Genomic DNA, 16,724 nt, shown 5'->3' with positions numbered 1-16,724 from the left:
CAGCGCATACACTTTTTGCGTCGGATGAAAAGAGCACAGCTCCCTCCCCCCATTCTCAGCACATTCTACAGAGGCACTATAGAGAGCCTGCTGACCAACATCATCTCTGTCTGGACTGGAGCCTGCAATGCCTCAGACTGCAAGTCTCTCCAGAGAGTGGTGAGGACGGCGGAAAAGATAATCAGGACTCCTCTTCCTCCTATCCAGGAGATTGCAAAAAGCCGCTGCCTGACCAGGGCTCAGAAAATCTGCAAAGACTCCTCCCACCCCCACCAAGGACTGTTTTCACTGCTGGACTCTAGAAAGAGGTTCCGCAGCCTCCAAAGCAGAACCTCCAGGTTCTGTAACAGCTTCTTCCCTCAGGCCGTAAGACTCTTGAATGCATCATAATTAAATTATCCCTTTAACTCCCCCAAAATGGATTAACTCGCTGGAATAAAAAAGACAATACAACATACATCCATAAACGTGGACGCATGTGAAAAAGTGCAATATATTTATCTGTACAGTAATCTATTTATTTATTTATTTATATATTTATTTATTTTATATATATATTTATATATTATTGATATATATTTATTTATCTATATATGCATTGTATTGCTTTTTTATCCTGCACTACCATGAGCTTATGTAACGAAATTTCGTTCTTATCTGTGCTGTAAAGTTCAAATTTGAATGACAATAAAAAGGAAGTCTAAGTCTAAGTCTACGTTTATATGATATCCATTAAGTAAGACTACGTTTTATGTTGAAGGGGGCAGGAAAATATAAGATTTTTCTTCATCCTGCTCCTTCTCAGGCATTGGTGTGTAAATGTATAATTGAATAATTGAGGTATAATTGTCTATCGATCAAAGATGCACATAAAAGAAAAAGAAAAATCTGGTCATTTTGCGACGTGTCGTTTAAATATTACAAGTGCAAGACTCGTCTTATCTGCAAAGGGGCACTGGATGATGTCAGCCAGAGCGATATTGCGCACTTCTCGTGTCGCCCTGGCGACCACAACACGTTCTTGCAGATGAGGTCATGTGTTACGCTCATCGTTTCCATAGTAACAACCTAGAGAGGGCGCTGCACGTAAAAATGACGCAGGGCGGGGGTGTGCGCGCGCGCGCGCTGCGCAAGGCTGCTTGTTGTTCCCGCAGAGAGGCGAGAAGATGGCGGCCGTGTCAAGCGGAGGTGCTGCTGGGACTCCCTCGGCCGGGATAACGCACTCTGCCCGACCGACCCACGCCGGCATGGGCCCTCAGAACCGAGTACAACCATCCGCCGGGCTGAGCCACCCCAGTCGTGCAAGCGCGGCCGCCGGGTGCATCGCCAATCCGGTCCAGACTTCGACCACCAGGCCCCCTCCTGCCCGAGTGGGCCACTACGAGATCGAACGGACCATCGGCAAGGGGAATTTTGCGGTCGTTAAACTGGCCACACACATCATTACTAAAGCAAAGGTAAGGCGAATACTAGTCAACGTTAACAGCAGTAAGTTGTCATTGTTTATTTGTCAGAGTTTTTTTTTTTTAAACACACGGAGGACCAGGCTGGGGCCTTCAAGACACAACGGCCAGCTCGCTTTGGTGACACCGCTGCTTTTCGGGCTTCATTCAGTACCGGGCGTCCCGGGAAATTGTTGACACATAAACGCACTGAGCGACGACAACGCGGCCGTGTTTGTACACACACTAGGAAAATAACATTGCCACAACGCAGTTCGAGTCGTGACTGAAATGTGGCGAAGCAGCTGGGACGGAGAGAAGGTGCTGGCGGAGATCTAAGAAGAGAGCCCTCCCGCTGTAGCAATTAGCTTAGCATTAGCCGCGAATTAGCTGTTTGTTTGGACTAAAACATAGACGGGTGACATTGCACGCTATCGAAACTTTGTCTTCAACGAGCTTTTGACGTCTTCTATTTTACTTGAAATGTCTTGCCACTGGGGTGTTATTTTTTCTTTTAAAAAAACAACATTGTCTTCTTAGTTTCATAAATAGTCATGCGAGGACACCAATCCAATCCAACTTCTCGAAGTTTCTTCCAATTAACCGTTTCTATAGCTTTTTGAAAAAAGAGCTACTATGCGCTTTTTTGGAATTGTATTTATCATTCACAATCCTTATGCGAGAGAAGTGCACATGTTGATTTTTTTAATGCATTCCAACTAGGGCTGGGCGATGCACGATATATATCTCGATATTTTGCCTTAGCCTTGAATGAACACTTGATGCATATAATCACAGCAGTATGATGATTCTATGTGTCTACATTAAAAAAGTCTTCTTCATACTGCATTAATATATGCTACTTTAAAACTTTCATGCAGAGAAGGAAATCACAACAAAAAAAATCACCATTTTTTTCATACGGTGTTGATGTGGAAATGTTTGCCTCTGCATTTTGATGGTGTGGGCGTGTGGCACCGAACGGAGATGTTGACATGCGGAGTAAGCACTCTTCATTCTCTAGCGGGTGACTTTTCAAATGATGCTACATATTAGCAGTAATGCTACTTTTTGTAGCAACGCTTTTGCTCCACGCTTGACAAATTCCGGTTGTCTGTTCGACATATTCCCACTTGAAGCCAAACCACCGACAGACGATGGACCCCCTGCTGTTTTTTGGGGGAATAAATTATTCCTTCATTTGTTACCAGATTTGCACCTTCTCTCTCTTGTATTACCACTCGCACGGCTGTGTTAGCATCACAGTTAACGTTACCCATGCTGCTACCTCTTTGCTGCGCGCGGGCGTATACGTATGTGACGTATGTCGTGACAGTATGTGACGTGTGTAAGAAGGTGCGCTTGTTTGTCTGTGACACAGGAAAGAGCGAGGAAAGCCTGTAGTGTAATGCCAGCAGCTAAAAGCAACTGCGTGAGAACGTATACTCGAATATCACGATATAGTCATTTTCTATATCGCCCAGAGACAAACCCGCGATATATCGCCCAGCCCTAATTCCAACTCATAAAAAATCTTTAGCAAAAGTCAGCTCACAATGGAGCCAATAGAAGTTGCTTGATTCCGCCTATACAGCGCTCTAAGGCCCTGTTTACACTAAGGTTATCCAGGGTAAATCCCACCTAACCTTATCCGTTTCCACACACAGCAATACTGCCGTTTAAGACCCCCTCCGTCCGCCGGTGCAACGCGACCTAATACGCATGTGCAGAAAATGCGCAGGTCATAGTCACCGCCAGTGTTGCTTTGTGTGCAAGTTCTTAAATTAAATGTAACTTATCTGAACAATGTTGAGGTATTTCAATTAACTGAAATCCAGTGTGCTGTGGGGCCCTATTGTAGTGAATCACACCTGAGCCATCATAAATTAATCAGATCTTTAATAAACACGTAAAAGTACACAATGTGACACAGATCATTTTACATCAATCAATCTAGGGATGTAGATATCTGTATAGGACACTCCTCACTCTTTTGCCTTCACCTTCATTGTCCATTCGTTTCTGGTGACTTTATATACTCTGAACCTAGACGTTGAGTCTGCGACATACATTGTGGACAATAACTTATAGTCTGCTTTGCCAGACCAAAAGCATTCGCCGTTTTCCATAGTCTTCCCTCGACGACCAGGTAATACAAACCACACGCTACCTTTTTTATCACATCACGGTAGCCCGCATTCTCGTTGTCTCTCCTTCGACAAATGGACAAAGTTTTTCGGTAAGTAGAATCACAGCTGACCTGGACATTCGAAAGTTCTCTTGCCGTCTAAGAAGTGTTGTATCCAAAATAGCTGCAACCGCTTTCTCTTAAGGTATTCATGTGTGATTTCCACAAGCGTCTGTACAAATGGAAGGAGAAACATGTGCATGTCTGGATGACTCGCCTTCATATTTCCGGCGCACTTACCCGTGTAAAAAATTATCCAAGGTGAGGGACCTTAAATGATAGTTTAGTGTGGCTGAAACGGGGCTTAGGCTAAATAATTATTTGTTTGAGGGGTTATCCGGCTTAGTATAGACATGGCCTAAAAAACCTCAATCTCCAAGTATATATGTGATGTAGTAACAGGTATATTAAGAATAACATGTAATATTTTGATCATTTTACAGTACCAGTATAATGGAATCTATATCTATTATCATATATATTTAGGCCAGATATTCGATAAGTCAATTAACTGTTGATAAATTAAAATTAAGTCGGTAAGTTTTCCAGCATCGATCGCGATGTGCATGTTTCAAGAGCACTCACGCTTTTCATCGCTTTCAGCAGCTGCACGCGTTTGTGCCATAGGGGAATGAAAAACAAGTGAATCCTTGTGTCTTTCATTAAGTGTCTTTGACATTTTGTGCTGGCCTCACGCAGTGCAACAAGGTAGCTCGTGACCAACACATGTCGTAATAGTATTTGCAAATATGGACAAAATGATCACAAAACCAAATGTCCACCAGTGTGGAAATATTTCAGTTTAAACTTTTGGAACAAGATGTGCCAATTAACACAGAGGAGCCAGTTTGTCGAATGTGCTATTTTAAACACGACCACCTGACAGTTCACACTCACTTGCGTTTGGTGAACAAGGTGAGTGCAATCAAAACTGCGCATAATGGTGAGCGTCCCACAGATAGTGCGGTTAAATACATCGCAAAAAACATACTGCCATTTAATACTTTTGAAATACACGTTTATTGCATTTGAAAGGATATGCATTTTTATTATGTATTATCATTACATCATTGGTAATTTGGTCTCCAAAAATAATGGCAATAATATTATTTATTGGCAATAATTTGTAGGTCAATACAGGGTTTCCCCCTTATGTAATTGAATGTAGCGCGTTGCCACAGGATTTTTTTTTTATTACCGCCACACTTTGACCTTCTTTTTTACTTGAAAACCAATTAAAATAATATAATGTATTGTAGTCCCGAGAAGAAATCACAAAGTCCGACGCTATTTTTAACTTTAATTACCAATCTTATGATAACAAACGGCACAATTCCAACAGGTTTTATCTCACAGGTAAACACTTTTGTCTCGTGAGTCTGTGCTTCCCTGAACACACAACAACCCTTCCTCATTCTGCACCAATCACCTTTCAGGCACAGACAGTGTGTTTGTGACCAAGGGAAAAACTGACATCAAATCCAAACCACATAAACATTAACATTAGTTGGTTGTTACAGTATGAATTGCTATTGACAAATGATGTACCGAAAACCTGACCACCGAAAAAAACTTTGATCACAGAAAACTGCTACTGTAAACAAAACGCAAGCTATTGTGACTGTCTGGAGTGTTGTCAACATGTCTGTGGAGGTAATATTTATATATATTGCAGATATACCCGCAGACAGCCATCTGCAAAATGTGCAAATATTAAATAAATATTATTCTGAAGTAATGGTGACCACGCCCCCACTGTCACATGTATCTTGGCAGTTCAGGGGAAACCCTGCAATATATATATGATCAGCAAAATTTGTTTTTGACCCAGGCATATACATATTTGATTAATTACATTGAAAGACTTTCAAAGTTTGCGAGTAAATAGATATGACTTCAATAGTATCAATCTCACAAAGACTCCCGAGCAATATTGAGAGATAATGAGCAAGCCAGTTACGTAATTCCTGACGTAGACGTGGGAACCACAGATCCCTTCCCCACCAACATCAATGATAATCAAGCAGACTTCGTGAGCGGCAACAAAGATGACTTTGGGGGAAAAATATGATTCAGAAAGTAATATTTCTGAGCTTAAATATAAGAAACGGGAGTCACACATTTTTGCTAAACAGATCCAGCTTTAGTAAAGGCAGCAGCAGGACACCAGCCAGGTCAATGCTGCAGCATAAGCCCGTGACCTCTCTGTGATCAATGCGCTGCTAATAAATGGTTTGTCTGCTTCAGTGCTTATAGTAACAATATCGGTTAATAATTATACTTGGTTAATATTCAGGTGACAAGATGTAAATGGAGTATTGCTGGCGGTTTTTGGATGTTGGATGGTTATTTAGACCGGGCTTTGTTGATGGAATAGAGGAGCCACCATTGATTCAATTGCTAGCTGACTTTTTATTTATTTATTTAACATTTTAAATTCATAAACAAGAAAAACATGTGTTTTGTCTTAAATAGTGATTATGAATGATATACAGCATGTTGCATTCCAATTTTTGCGTATTTCCAGTATGACTGATCTGTTGATATGGTCAGAGTGCAAAAGCGTTCCTATCGTGATGTCAACCGACCCCGAATCTACAAAAATGTACATTCGGAGCGGAATATTTAAAATGGCTGGTCTGAAATTGTGGCATTTTGACGGAATTTTCACATACTTTGCGAATTGGAAATACAATTGGATATGGTTTAATGGATACAGTGAACAGTCAACTTGTTTTCCCATTATAATGGTACTTTAGCATCAAAGCATATTCATTTCACAGACTCATCACAACGCTCGCTTTTCCCTTCAACAACAACAAAACTACTACTCATCATGACAGACTTCATGAGAGACATCAAAGACTGCTTTGGGGCAAATGATGACCCTGAACCTTATATTTTTAAGCATGAATATAAGGCGATTGAGCTACAAATTTTAGAAGCTGTGTGCTAAACAGATTAAGCTTTAGAGAAACGCGAAGCATCATGCCGCAGTATTGCTCAGTGCTAAGCACGAAATACAAACTACGAACACAATACAACAATCTCTGACTGTACAGTGTCTTCTCTCACTGGAATGGTGACTCATGGTATGTTTATATATTATATGCAGAATTAATAATAATCCACCCGAAAGTAAAAAAAAAAAAGGCAAAAAGCGCTTTTTTGTGTCTTTCTCGCCATCTCTGGGTCCAAGTTGAATGTCGAAGCTGACCAACTTCTTGATTTATTGCTACAACCCTCTACTATCCAGGTGAGAGGCGTAATTCAATAATCTAGAATTAACTTTCGCCAACAGACGATGCAGTAGTAATAGTCTTAGTATCTGTGATCACAACGCCACTAAAAGTAGTTTCTGCGTTATAGCGCTTGTAATAACAATATTGCAAATACTTGCTTAATATTTAGGTCACAAGATGTAAATGGAGCATTGTTGGTGTTTTTTGGATGTTTCTTTGGAGGACTTTATGGCGCTGCATTGTTAGCCACCTCATACTTGCCGTATATTACAAATTAGACTGCATTAAAAGAAAAAAACAGATATGTCCTTGTCTTACACAAGTAATAGGCAGAATTCCCCAATAAAATCTGAAAGCAATGTTTAATAAACAGTGATGTGAAGACATAGCAATCCAAGTGATACACAACTGCTAGAAGTTATATTCAAATAATTTAGTCAATTTAGAGACCTTTTCTATAGCTTGTTGAAAAAATGGTTACTCGTTAAGGAAACTTGTAAATACAGTTACTGTAACATTGGTGTTATATATTTTAACAATATAATAAGGGAGCCTTTTAATAAAAAAATTAGTAGCTTGCATCGAGATGGGCGAATCTGTGGGTACCTCACAATTCAGTAACTATGATTTCATTATAAATTTAACATTTGCATGTTATCCATCCATCCATTTAATACCGCTTGTCCCTGTTTATTATTTAGGGCTGCAACGATTAATTAGTTTGATTAGAAAAAGCTTTTAAATTAGTGTAATAGCTTGCCCTCTCCTCTCTCTCCGTCTGTATCACTTCATTGAACATTCATAAATAATTGATATTTGGATATTTATCCATTTATTTAGAATCCTCCTCGCTCCAAACATGATGCATCGAAGAATCGATCATTTTCTCACCTCTTTTGCAACTTCTCACTTGAGCGTTAATGAGCAACGTTTGACACAATCTCATCAAACATGTTCTGTAAACCATCAAACTGAAAGCATTGCAAATTGTTAGTTGCATCTTTGAGACTGCTTTTGTGTATGTACTCGGGCTGCACAATTTTGGCCAAAAATAAAATCCCCATTTTATTTAGTCTAAAAACAAACATTTAAAATTATGATTTAGATGTTTTTGGTGTACATAAACAATACAATACAGCAGTTGCTGACATCATATTGTTATTTGTAATGAAATTGGTTAATTAAAAAGATAAAGAAATGTTGTATGTAAGGACACATTTTTGTTTCTTTATGCATTATATGGATCAATATTTTCATGTTTTTGTCATTACATTATTTTGTTATTAACCATAACAATGACAATAAAATTAGTATATTGTTTTCTCTTACATTATGGCTCTTTTATCTGTTTTTCTATTTTATTTATATTATTTCTACAATGTTCTACTGATCCAAAAAAATAGCTGTGATCCACAAATGGCCCCTTGGCCTCACTTGGAACATCACAGGTACCGTATTTTCCGCACCATAAGGCGCCCTGGGTTAAAAGCCGCGCCTTCAATGAACGGCATATTTCAAAACTTTGTCCACCTATAAGCCGCCCGGTGTTGTAAGCCGCATCTAACTGCGCTAAAGGAATGTCAAAAAAAACAGTCAAATAGGTCAGTCAAACTTTAATAACATATTAAAAACCAGCGTTTTAACAACTCTGTTCACTCCCAAAATGTACGCAAATGTGCAATCACAAACATAGTAAAATTCAAAATAGTGCAGAGCAATAGCAACATAATGTTGCTCGAACGTTAATGTCACAACACACAAAATAAACATAACGCTCACTTTCTGAAGTTATTCTTCATTCATAAATCCCTCGAATTATTCTCCTTCGTTGTCCGAATTCAAAAGTTGGGCGAATGTGGGATCCAAAATGTCGTCTGGCGCTGTCTCCCTGCCTCCCTGTCTTGGTGAACGTCACGTGTGTTCGCCTTCTGTCATCCACTGTTCCCACGCAGTTAGCAGTCTAGCTTCGAATGCCCTGTTGACACCAATATCTAGCGGCTGGAGGTCTTTTGTCAATCCACCCGGAATGACGGCGAGTATTGAATTAAGCGCGTAAGCGTGTCTCTTAATGTGATGTTATGAGCTAGCAAATATAACAACTACACTACCCAGCATGCAACGATAGTGACGATCATGCGCGGTAGCCCTGAGAAGCGTTGTTGTATGCTGGGAGTTAGAATGTGGTTATGAGCACGCTGTGAGTAAACGTTGAGAACTCAGTTAACACGCCTCGTCTGCATTATTTATAATTAGACAGACAACACACTTAATAGGAGCCATTTTGGGGTCTTTACATAAACACACAAATGGAAATGAAACGTCACATATCCCAGCATGCACCGCGCGCTTCTTCTACGGGGAAAAAAGATGGCGGCTGTTTACCGAAGTTGCGAGACCGAAACTTTATGAAAATGAATCTTAATATTTATCCATATATAAAGCGCACCGGGTTATAAGGCGCACTGTCAGCTTTTGAGAAAATTTGTGGTTTTTAGGTGCGCCTTATAGTGCGGAAAATACGGTATACATATTTCACCAGGAGGGTCAAAGTGTTTGCAAAACAAGGGAAATGTTTGTCTAGATATATATCGTGTATCGCGATATGGCCTTAAAATATCGCGATATTAAAACAAGGCCATATCGCCTACCCCAAAGGCCAGATTATTTCCGTTTGCCGACAAGCCATTTATATTCAATATAGTCAGTAATTTTGGTAAAATATAAACACATACAATATATGTTCTGTTAAACCACATTAGCTTGCCGGTGGTGTTCTTGTTAAAGTTTTTGGTTTGGAAAATATAATTTTAAGCAAGTTGTAAACAGCCACTTAATTAATGTGAGTTTTTTGTGGATCAACTTGATCTGGATTGTCACTAGGCCCATAAAGGACAACCGATAACACCAGCCTTATTGAAGGTAAAGAACTTTCTAAAGGTGTGTTCACACTTGACGGTCAGTTGTTCTGATATACGCAGTCCACTGAACCCAGCACTGGACCAAAACGGTGGATCGAGACCACCCTATAGAGGGGGATCTGTCCGCCTGCAAGCGGGTTTCAGTGTTGAGAGTAAAAGAAGTCTAGAAGCGTAAATACAGGAGTTACCGTATTTTCCGCACTATAAGGCGCACCTAAAAACCACAAATTTTCTCAAAAGCTGACAGTGCGCCTTATAATCCGGTGCGCCTTATAATCCGGTGCGCCTTATATATGGGTTAATATTAATATTAATTTTCATAAAGTTTAGGTCTCGCAACTACGGTAAACAGCCGCCATCTTTTTTCCCCGTAGAAGAAGCGCGCGGTGCATGCTGGGATATGTGACGTTTCATTTCCATTTGTGTGTTTATGTAAAGACCCCAAAATGGCTCCTATTAAGTGTGTTGTCTGTCTAATTATAAATAATGCAGACGAGGCGTGTTAACTGAGTTCTCAACGTTTACTCACAGCGTGCTCATAACCACATTCTAACTGCCAGCACATACAACAACGCTTCTCAGGGCTACCGCGCATGCTCGTCACTATCGTTGCATGCTGGGTAGTGTAGTTGTTATATTTGCTAGCTCATAACATCACATTAAGAGACACGCTTACGCGCTTAATTCAATACTCGCCGTCATTCCGGGTGGATTGACAAAAGACCTCCAGCCGCTAGATATTGGTGTCAACAGGGCATTCGAAGCTAGACTGCTAACTGCGTGGGAACAGTGGATGACGAAGAAGCGTGCGGTGCATGCTGGGATATGTGACGTTTCATTTCCATTTGTGTGTTTATGTAAAGACCCCAAAATGGCTCCTAATTAAGTGTGTTGTCTGTCTAATTATAAATAATGCAGACGAGGCGTGTTAACTGAGTTCTCAACGTTTACTCACAGCGTGCTCATAACCACATTCTAACTCCCAGCATACAACAACGCTTCTCAGGGCTACCGCGCATGCTCGTCACTATCGTTGCATGCTGGGTAGTGTAGTTGTTATATTTGCTAGCTCATAACATCACATTAAGAGACACGCTTACGCGCTTAATTCAATACTCGCCGTCATTCCGGGTGGATTGACAAAAGACCTCCAGCCGCTAGATATTGGTGTCAACAGGGAATTCGAAGCTAGACTGCTAACTGCGTGGGAACAGTGGATGACAGAAGGCGAACACAAGTGACGTTCACCAAGACAGGGAGACAGCGCCAGACGACATTTTGGATCCCACATTCGCCCAACTTTTGAATTCGGACAACGAAGGAGAAGAATTCGAGGGATTTATGAATGAAGAATAACTTCAGAAAGTGAGCGTTATGTTTATTTTGTGTGTTGTGACATTAACGTTCGAGCAACATTATGTTGCTATTGCTCTGCACTATTTTGAATTTTACTATGTTTGTGATTGCACATTTGCGTACATTTTGGGAGTGAACAGAGTTGTTAGAACGCTGATTTTTAATATATTATTAAAGTTTGACTGACCTATCTGACTGTTTTTTTTACATTCCTTTAGCGCAGTTAGATGCGGCTTATAACACGGGGCGGCTTATAGGTGGACAAAGTTTTGAAATATGCCGTTCATTGAAGGCGCGGCTTATAACCCAGGGCGCCTTATGGTGCGGAAAATACGGTAAACATAAAAATAAAAATAAAAAGTGAACAAAGTTGTCAGATTTTAACGCCACCTACCTGAAGCACAGCTCAGCTAGTAATGGGTGATTGACACAATGTATAATTGTTACATTTTGCCCATGACCGTGACTTTAATTCTATTGCTTTGTTTTGATAATGCATGTTGATCACTCAGTCTGTAACTAGTAAACAGAGGAGCTGGTGAAAAAGACTAGTACCTCATCCGTCATTTGAACTTTTTTAAAATTTAAGCCGTCTGACCAACAGCAGAGAACTACACACTTCACAGTGGGTGTAGCAATAATTCCGACACAGATTGGTAATATGACCGATTTGTTTTACCATCTTAAAACAAAACACATGGTTGAATACGAGCAATTTTGTGTCATTTAACTGAATATAATAAACTATTTGGAAATAAACCTTTAAACTCTAAATACTGTATTCCATTAGAAGTAAGTGTGCCTTATGCTGGAAGTATTTATTTTATTTAAATGATTAATTACTTTAATTGGAAAAACGTGCATAGCACTAATTGTTGTTTTTTGTGCTATTTTTTATTTTAAGTATCTTGAATAACTGTCTTTATTAAAGTAGCCACTAAATACTTAGTAATTACCTAATTCACAGTCACAATTCCTTTTTTTTAACAACCAGTTTTTCCTTTTTTCTGTTTTTTGGGTGTCATTCCAGAATCATGGACTAAAGCTAGCTGGAAGCTAGTACAAGTAGTACCTCGGCTTACAAGTGCCAGTTTAGGAGTTTTCCGGGATACCAGCTGTCTTTCTGCAAATTGCTATGCTCTAGGGTGCGAGCAAAAATTTGTGTTACGAACCTTCCCACTGCTAGTTTACGTAACAGATGCCACAGTAAAACCCCTTAGCTGTGTGGTATCCTTTTTGACACATGGAAGCCAGAGAAAACATTTTAGTTGGTGCACACAAAGTTTAAAAACAAAGGTTGCAGTGATGCATTACACTGAATTTCATGCAAATGGGACGACGGAAGGGCTGCCAGTTTATTTGGACGGATGTCTGCTTCTGCCAGGCTTAGTTTTTTAAACAGGGACACACTTTGACCTATTTATTGTGTGCAAATATCTGATGTTGCTGGCGTAAGAGGAGATTGATTAAAGGCGAGTGGCATCTTTGTGCTTTATTTATGTCCTTTAAAGTAGCATTTATGTGTCTTGCTTTATGAAATGTGCTGCAATTGGTCTTTTAAAAAATCTGGGATTCATTCGGTCGATTTTTCACCCAAAAAGTGCTGCTTGTCCAGTGTAGTTTATAGCGTTTACCCTATCATAATGTTGTCATATTTAGGGATGCATGATACATATTTTTTAAAGTTGATACCAATACAGATAACTACCTGCTTCTCAAGACCAACACAAATATTGATGACCAATAATTGATTGATTTATTTTACTTTTTAAAAATACAATTTAACTAGTTTGCACACCCTTCATTGCAGCTTGCTGTGTGGCAGCTTCTTTAGCAACGCAGCCGCTTTTGCAGGCTATCAAATCATAACATAAAGAAATGCAACATATAGTGCTTTACAGACTTAAAAACATTGCCCGTATGACCCTCCCCAACCGGCCCCCTCATCTTCAGTCACACACACACACACACACACACACACACACACACACACACACACACACACACACACACACACACACACACACACACACACACACACAGATGAATGCGTAGCTGAGTACAGAGGAGCCAGTTGACAAAACACCATCACTCTCAAAACACTGTCATAGCGATCCTGGCGTTTCAGGTGGCTGATTAGGGTTGATCTGTTGAACCTTGATGTTTTCCTTCCTCGTGGAATGTTTGCAGAACATTTTGTGCTAACAGCATGTGGAATGTATTCCTTTTAAACAGTGCACTATTGATGCCATGTTGTTTACAGTACGCTAAGGGGAAGTTAAAGGAAAGTAGCGCTTGATTTGTGCACCCTAATCCCACCTACAGCACTGTACAGGTAATCTCGCCTCCTTGAACAGTTTTTTTTTTCATCTGAACTAGGGCTGGACAATTAATCAAATTTCAATTTCGATTATGGCTTCTCACGATTATGAAAATATGATAATGAAAAAAAACTAAACTATTAATGGGCTGCGCAACGTGCATGCAAATTCCGGAGCTTGTGACGATGAAACAGATGAGGAGCGAATGAGTGAAAAAAACAGCCAGTCTACTAGAAGTCTGGAATGTCAACATGGTTCTTACTTTTTATTTGACACAGCGCTAGTATACCTATGCTAGGGGTCGGCAACATGCGGCTTTGGAGCCTTTAGCGCCGCCCTAGTGGCTCCGTGGAGCTTTTTAAAAAATAGATTAAAATGGAAAAAGATGCGGGGGGGGGGAAAAAAATATATATATGTATATTAATATGGTTTCTGTCGGAGGAAAAATATGACACAAACCTTCCTATTTGTTAGAAATCCTTCTGTTTATAGTAAACATGCTTCACTGATGAGAGTATTTGGCGAGTGCTTTTTTTTCCTACCAATTCCGGCAGTCCTTAAACTCACCATAGTTGTGTGGACTATGACGTAACAGTACATGTATAACTTTCTTCTGATGCTGCACACAAAGACTTGTTTTATGCCACTTCGTTTGTTTCATTTTGTCCACCAAACGTTTTATGGTGTGTGTTAGCTTTGTTGATATTGACTTGTGTGGAGTGCTAATCAGGCATATTTGATCACTGCATGACTGCAAGCTAAGCAATGCTAACATGCTATTTAGGCTATCTGTATGTACATATTGCATCATTATGCCTCATTTGTAGGTATATTTGAGCTCATTTAATTTATTTTAGTTATGTCCTATGTGTATTTAATGTAGATTTGCAAGTCTCATGACACATTATCTGTATGTAACTTTGGCTGAAATTCTAATAGTTGTTTGTGTGCTATGTTGTTCCAGAACACAGCAAGCTTTACATAACTTGCAAAGATTGTAATAAATCCCCTAGAAGAATACAGGCTTCCTTTAACTTGGACACACACATCTATACCTTTGGCCACTATAATAAGCCATTATTTTCCAGGAGTTATCTCACCTTCTGAGGAGCATCTGTTTTACTAATGTTTTCCAATTATGCAAAAATGGGCAGAACAAATAGTAAATTTAAACATTTCTGTCAACAAAGATTTGCTTCAACCTGCGAGACAGTCAATTTGATAGTAGGCTACTGTAGCTAATACAGACATTTACATCATAAGACTTTTATAAGGTGATTACAATATCAATCAAAATAATTGTGATTACTATTTTTGCCATAATCGTCCAGCCCTAATTTTAATTTATCAGTATGATGTCATAATTCCTCATATAGGCCTGACAATTATACGTCCAATATTTATCGTGCACCACTAATTATTTTTCTTCAGTTCTATGTTTTTCATATGGTGAAGTAATCACAATCATTATAAGACTTTCTATTTACGTGCACGAAGCCATGTGCAGACTTAATGGATTATTTTAAAGTTTTTGTTTATCAACAATTGTGAAGTAGTCATACATATCTAGCAGTGAGTGATTGCATTCCACTCATTTTATGACTGAACTATGCTGAATGCTGGACAAGTGGCCACCTTAAAGCATAACACAGAAAATATATTTGAAGCCGGAGAAGCTAAACATAAATTTGAGAGGTATTTACATTATTAAAAGTTATATTGTTAGTTTACTTTTCTGAGAAACAACATTTTCCAGACTGATATAAAACATCGGTAGAGGACACTGCAGGTTTTCCCGCAGTGCTTTGTTGTTAAGGCGGCCGTTTTCACAACAAAGAGCCACCGCCTAAACTAAAGTCTTTAAATTAAATAAAAATAAAAATAAATTTTTTTTTTGTCCTGTCCAGTTTCTCAGGCAAATCATATAGTTGATGTAGATGACCATATCGGCTGTTCAGATTTACTTTACAAAAGAGAAGTGTAGGATACTTCTCTTTTTGCCTTATTTGTATTTGACTTTATTAAATGTATTTATATTATCATTTGGTGCTAAACTAAAGTCTTAACAAGCTGCTACGCTTCGTGCTGCCTCTGCCTCTGTCAGTACGTCTCTGCAGCACCCAGCACCCACACAACCATCTGATTGGTTACAGAGCGGTAACAGCCAATCAGCAGTGCAGAAAACACAAACAAAAATTGGCCTACTTCACCACAGGCAGCAATGAGTTGGAGACGTGATGGTGGCGACAGGCCAAATTACACTGTTACCTACACCCACCCAGCACCTTCCCCGTCCGTCCGCCTGTCCCGGGCGACGCCCCCTTCACCCTGGAGAGACACCACCTTAAAACAATGCACTGCTAAAAACAAGTTTTTATTTAATTTAATCAAAAACTAGTAGTTTGAAATGCCACCGCATACACTGCAACTTACTCTTGGCAAAATATTCATTTGTATAACGTTGTTCTTTTTAGACTAGATATATATGTGTTGGCCCTGCGATGAGGTGGCGACTTGTCCAGGGTGTACCCTGCCTTCCACCCGATTTTAGCTGAGATAGGTTCCAGCACCCCCCGCAACCCCGAAAGGGATACGCGGTAGAAAATGGATGGATGGATAAATTGTACTTTTTATGCAATAATTTTCAAAGAATTATATTAAGAACTTCCATTAGGAAGCAATACTTCTGCTTTAATTGAATACTTTCCAACATTGTGATCAATAAAGTTCAAACATCAAACTTCCAGATGGGTGGATGGATGTTTGAATAACATACAAACCCCGTTTCCATATGAGTTGGGAAATTGTGTTAGATGTAAATATAAACGGAATACAATGATTTGCAAATCCTTTTCAACCCATATTCTATTGAAAAGACAACATATTTGATGTTCAAACTCATAAACTTTATTTTTTTTTTGCAAATAATAATTAACTTACAATTTCATGGCTGCAACACGTGCCAAAGTAGTTGGGAAAGGGCATGTTCACCACTGTGTTACATGTCCTTTCCTTTTAACAACACTGAGTAAACGTTTGGGAACTGAGGAGACACATTTTTTAAGCTTCTCAGGTGGAATTCTTTCCCATTCTTGCTTGATGTACAGCTTAAGTTGTTCAACAGTCCGGCGGTCTCCGTTGTGGTATTTTAGGCTTCATAATGCGCCACACATTTTCAATGGGAGACAGGTCTGGACTACAGGCAGGCCAGTCTAGTACCCGCACTCTTTTACTATGAAGCCACGTTGATGTAACAC

At 39.5% G+C, this 16,724-nt stretch overlaps 1 protein-coding gene across 4 annotated transcripts in view; it reads left to right on the top strand.

Moving 5' to 3' along the window:
- The first annotated feature begins 1,136 nt into the window (after positions 1-1,136).
- sik3 (SIK family kinase 3) overlaps positions 1,137-16,724 on the top strand; it is a 73,704-nt gene continuing 58,116 nt past the window's right edge. For 3 of the 4 annotated variants that reach the window (XM_061925582.1, XM_061925579.1, XM_061925580.2), the window contains exon 1: positions 1,145-1,457. In XM_061925582.1, the coding sequence (XP_061781566.1) occupies positions 1,167-1,457 (291 nt within the window). In that variant the 5' untranslated portion in view covers positions 1,145-1,166. Of the gene's footprint in view, positions 1,458-16,724 lie in introns of all 4 variants that reach the window. The other variant, XM_061925581.2, reaches the window with a different exon arrangement.

This window comes from Nerophis lumbriciformis, linkage group LG30 (assembly GCF_033978685.3).
Source record: "Nerophis lumbriciformis linkage group LG30, RoL_Nlum_v2.1, whole genome shotgun sequence".
NCBI lineage: Eukaryota > Metazoa > Chordata > Actinopteri > Syngnathiformes > Syngnathidae > Nerophis > Nerophis lumbriciformis.
The sequence above is the reverse complement of the archived record's forward strand: the minus strand, read 5'-3'. Positions and strand labels throughout refer to the sequence as shown.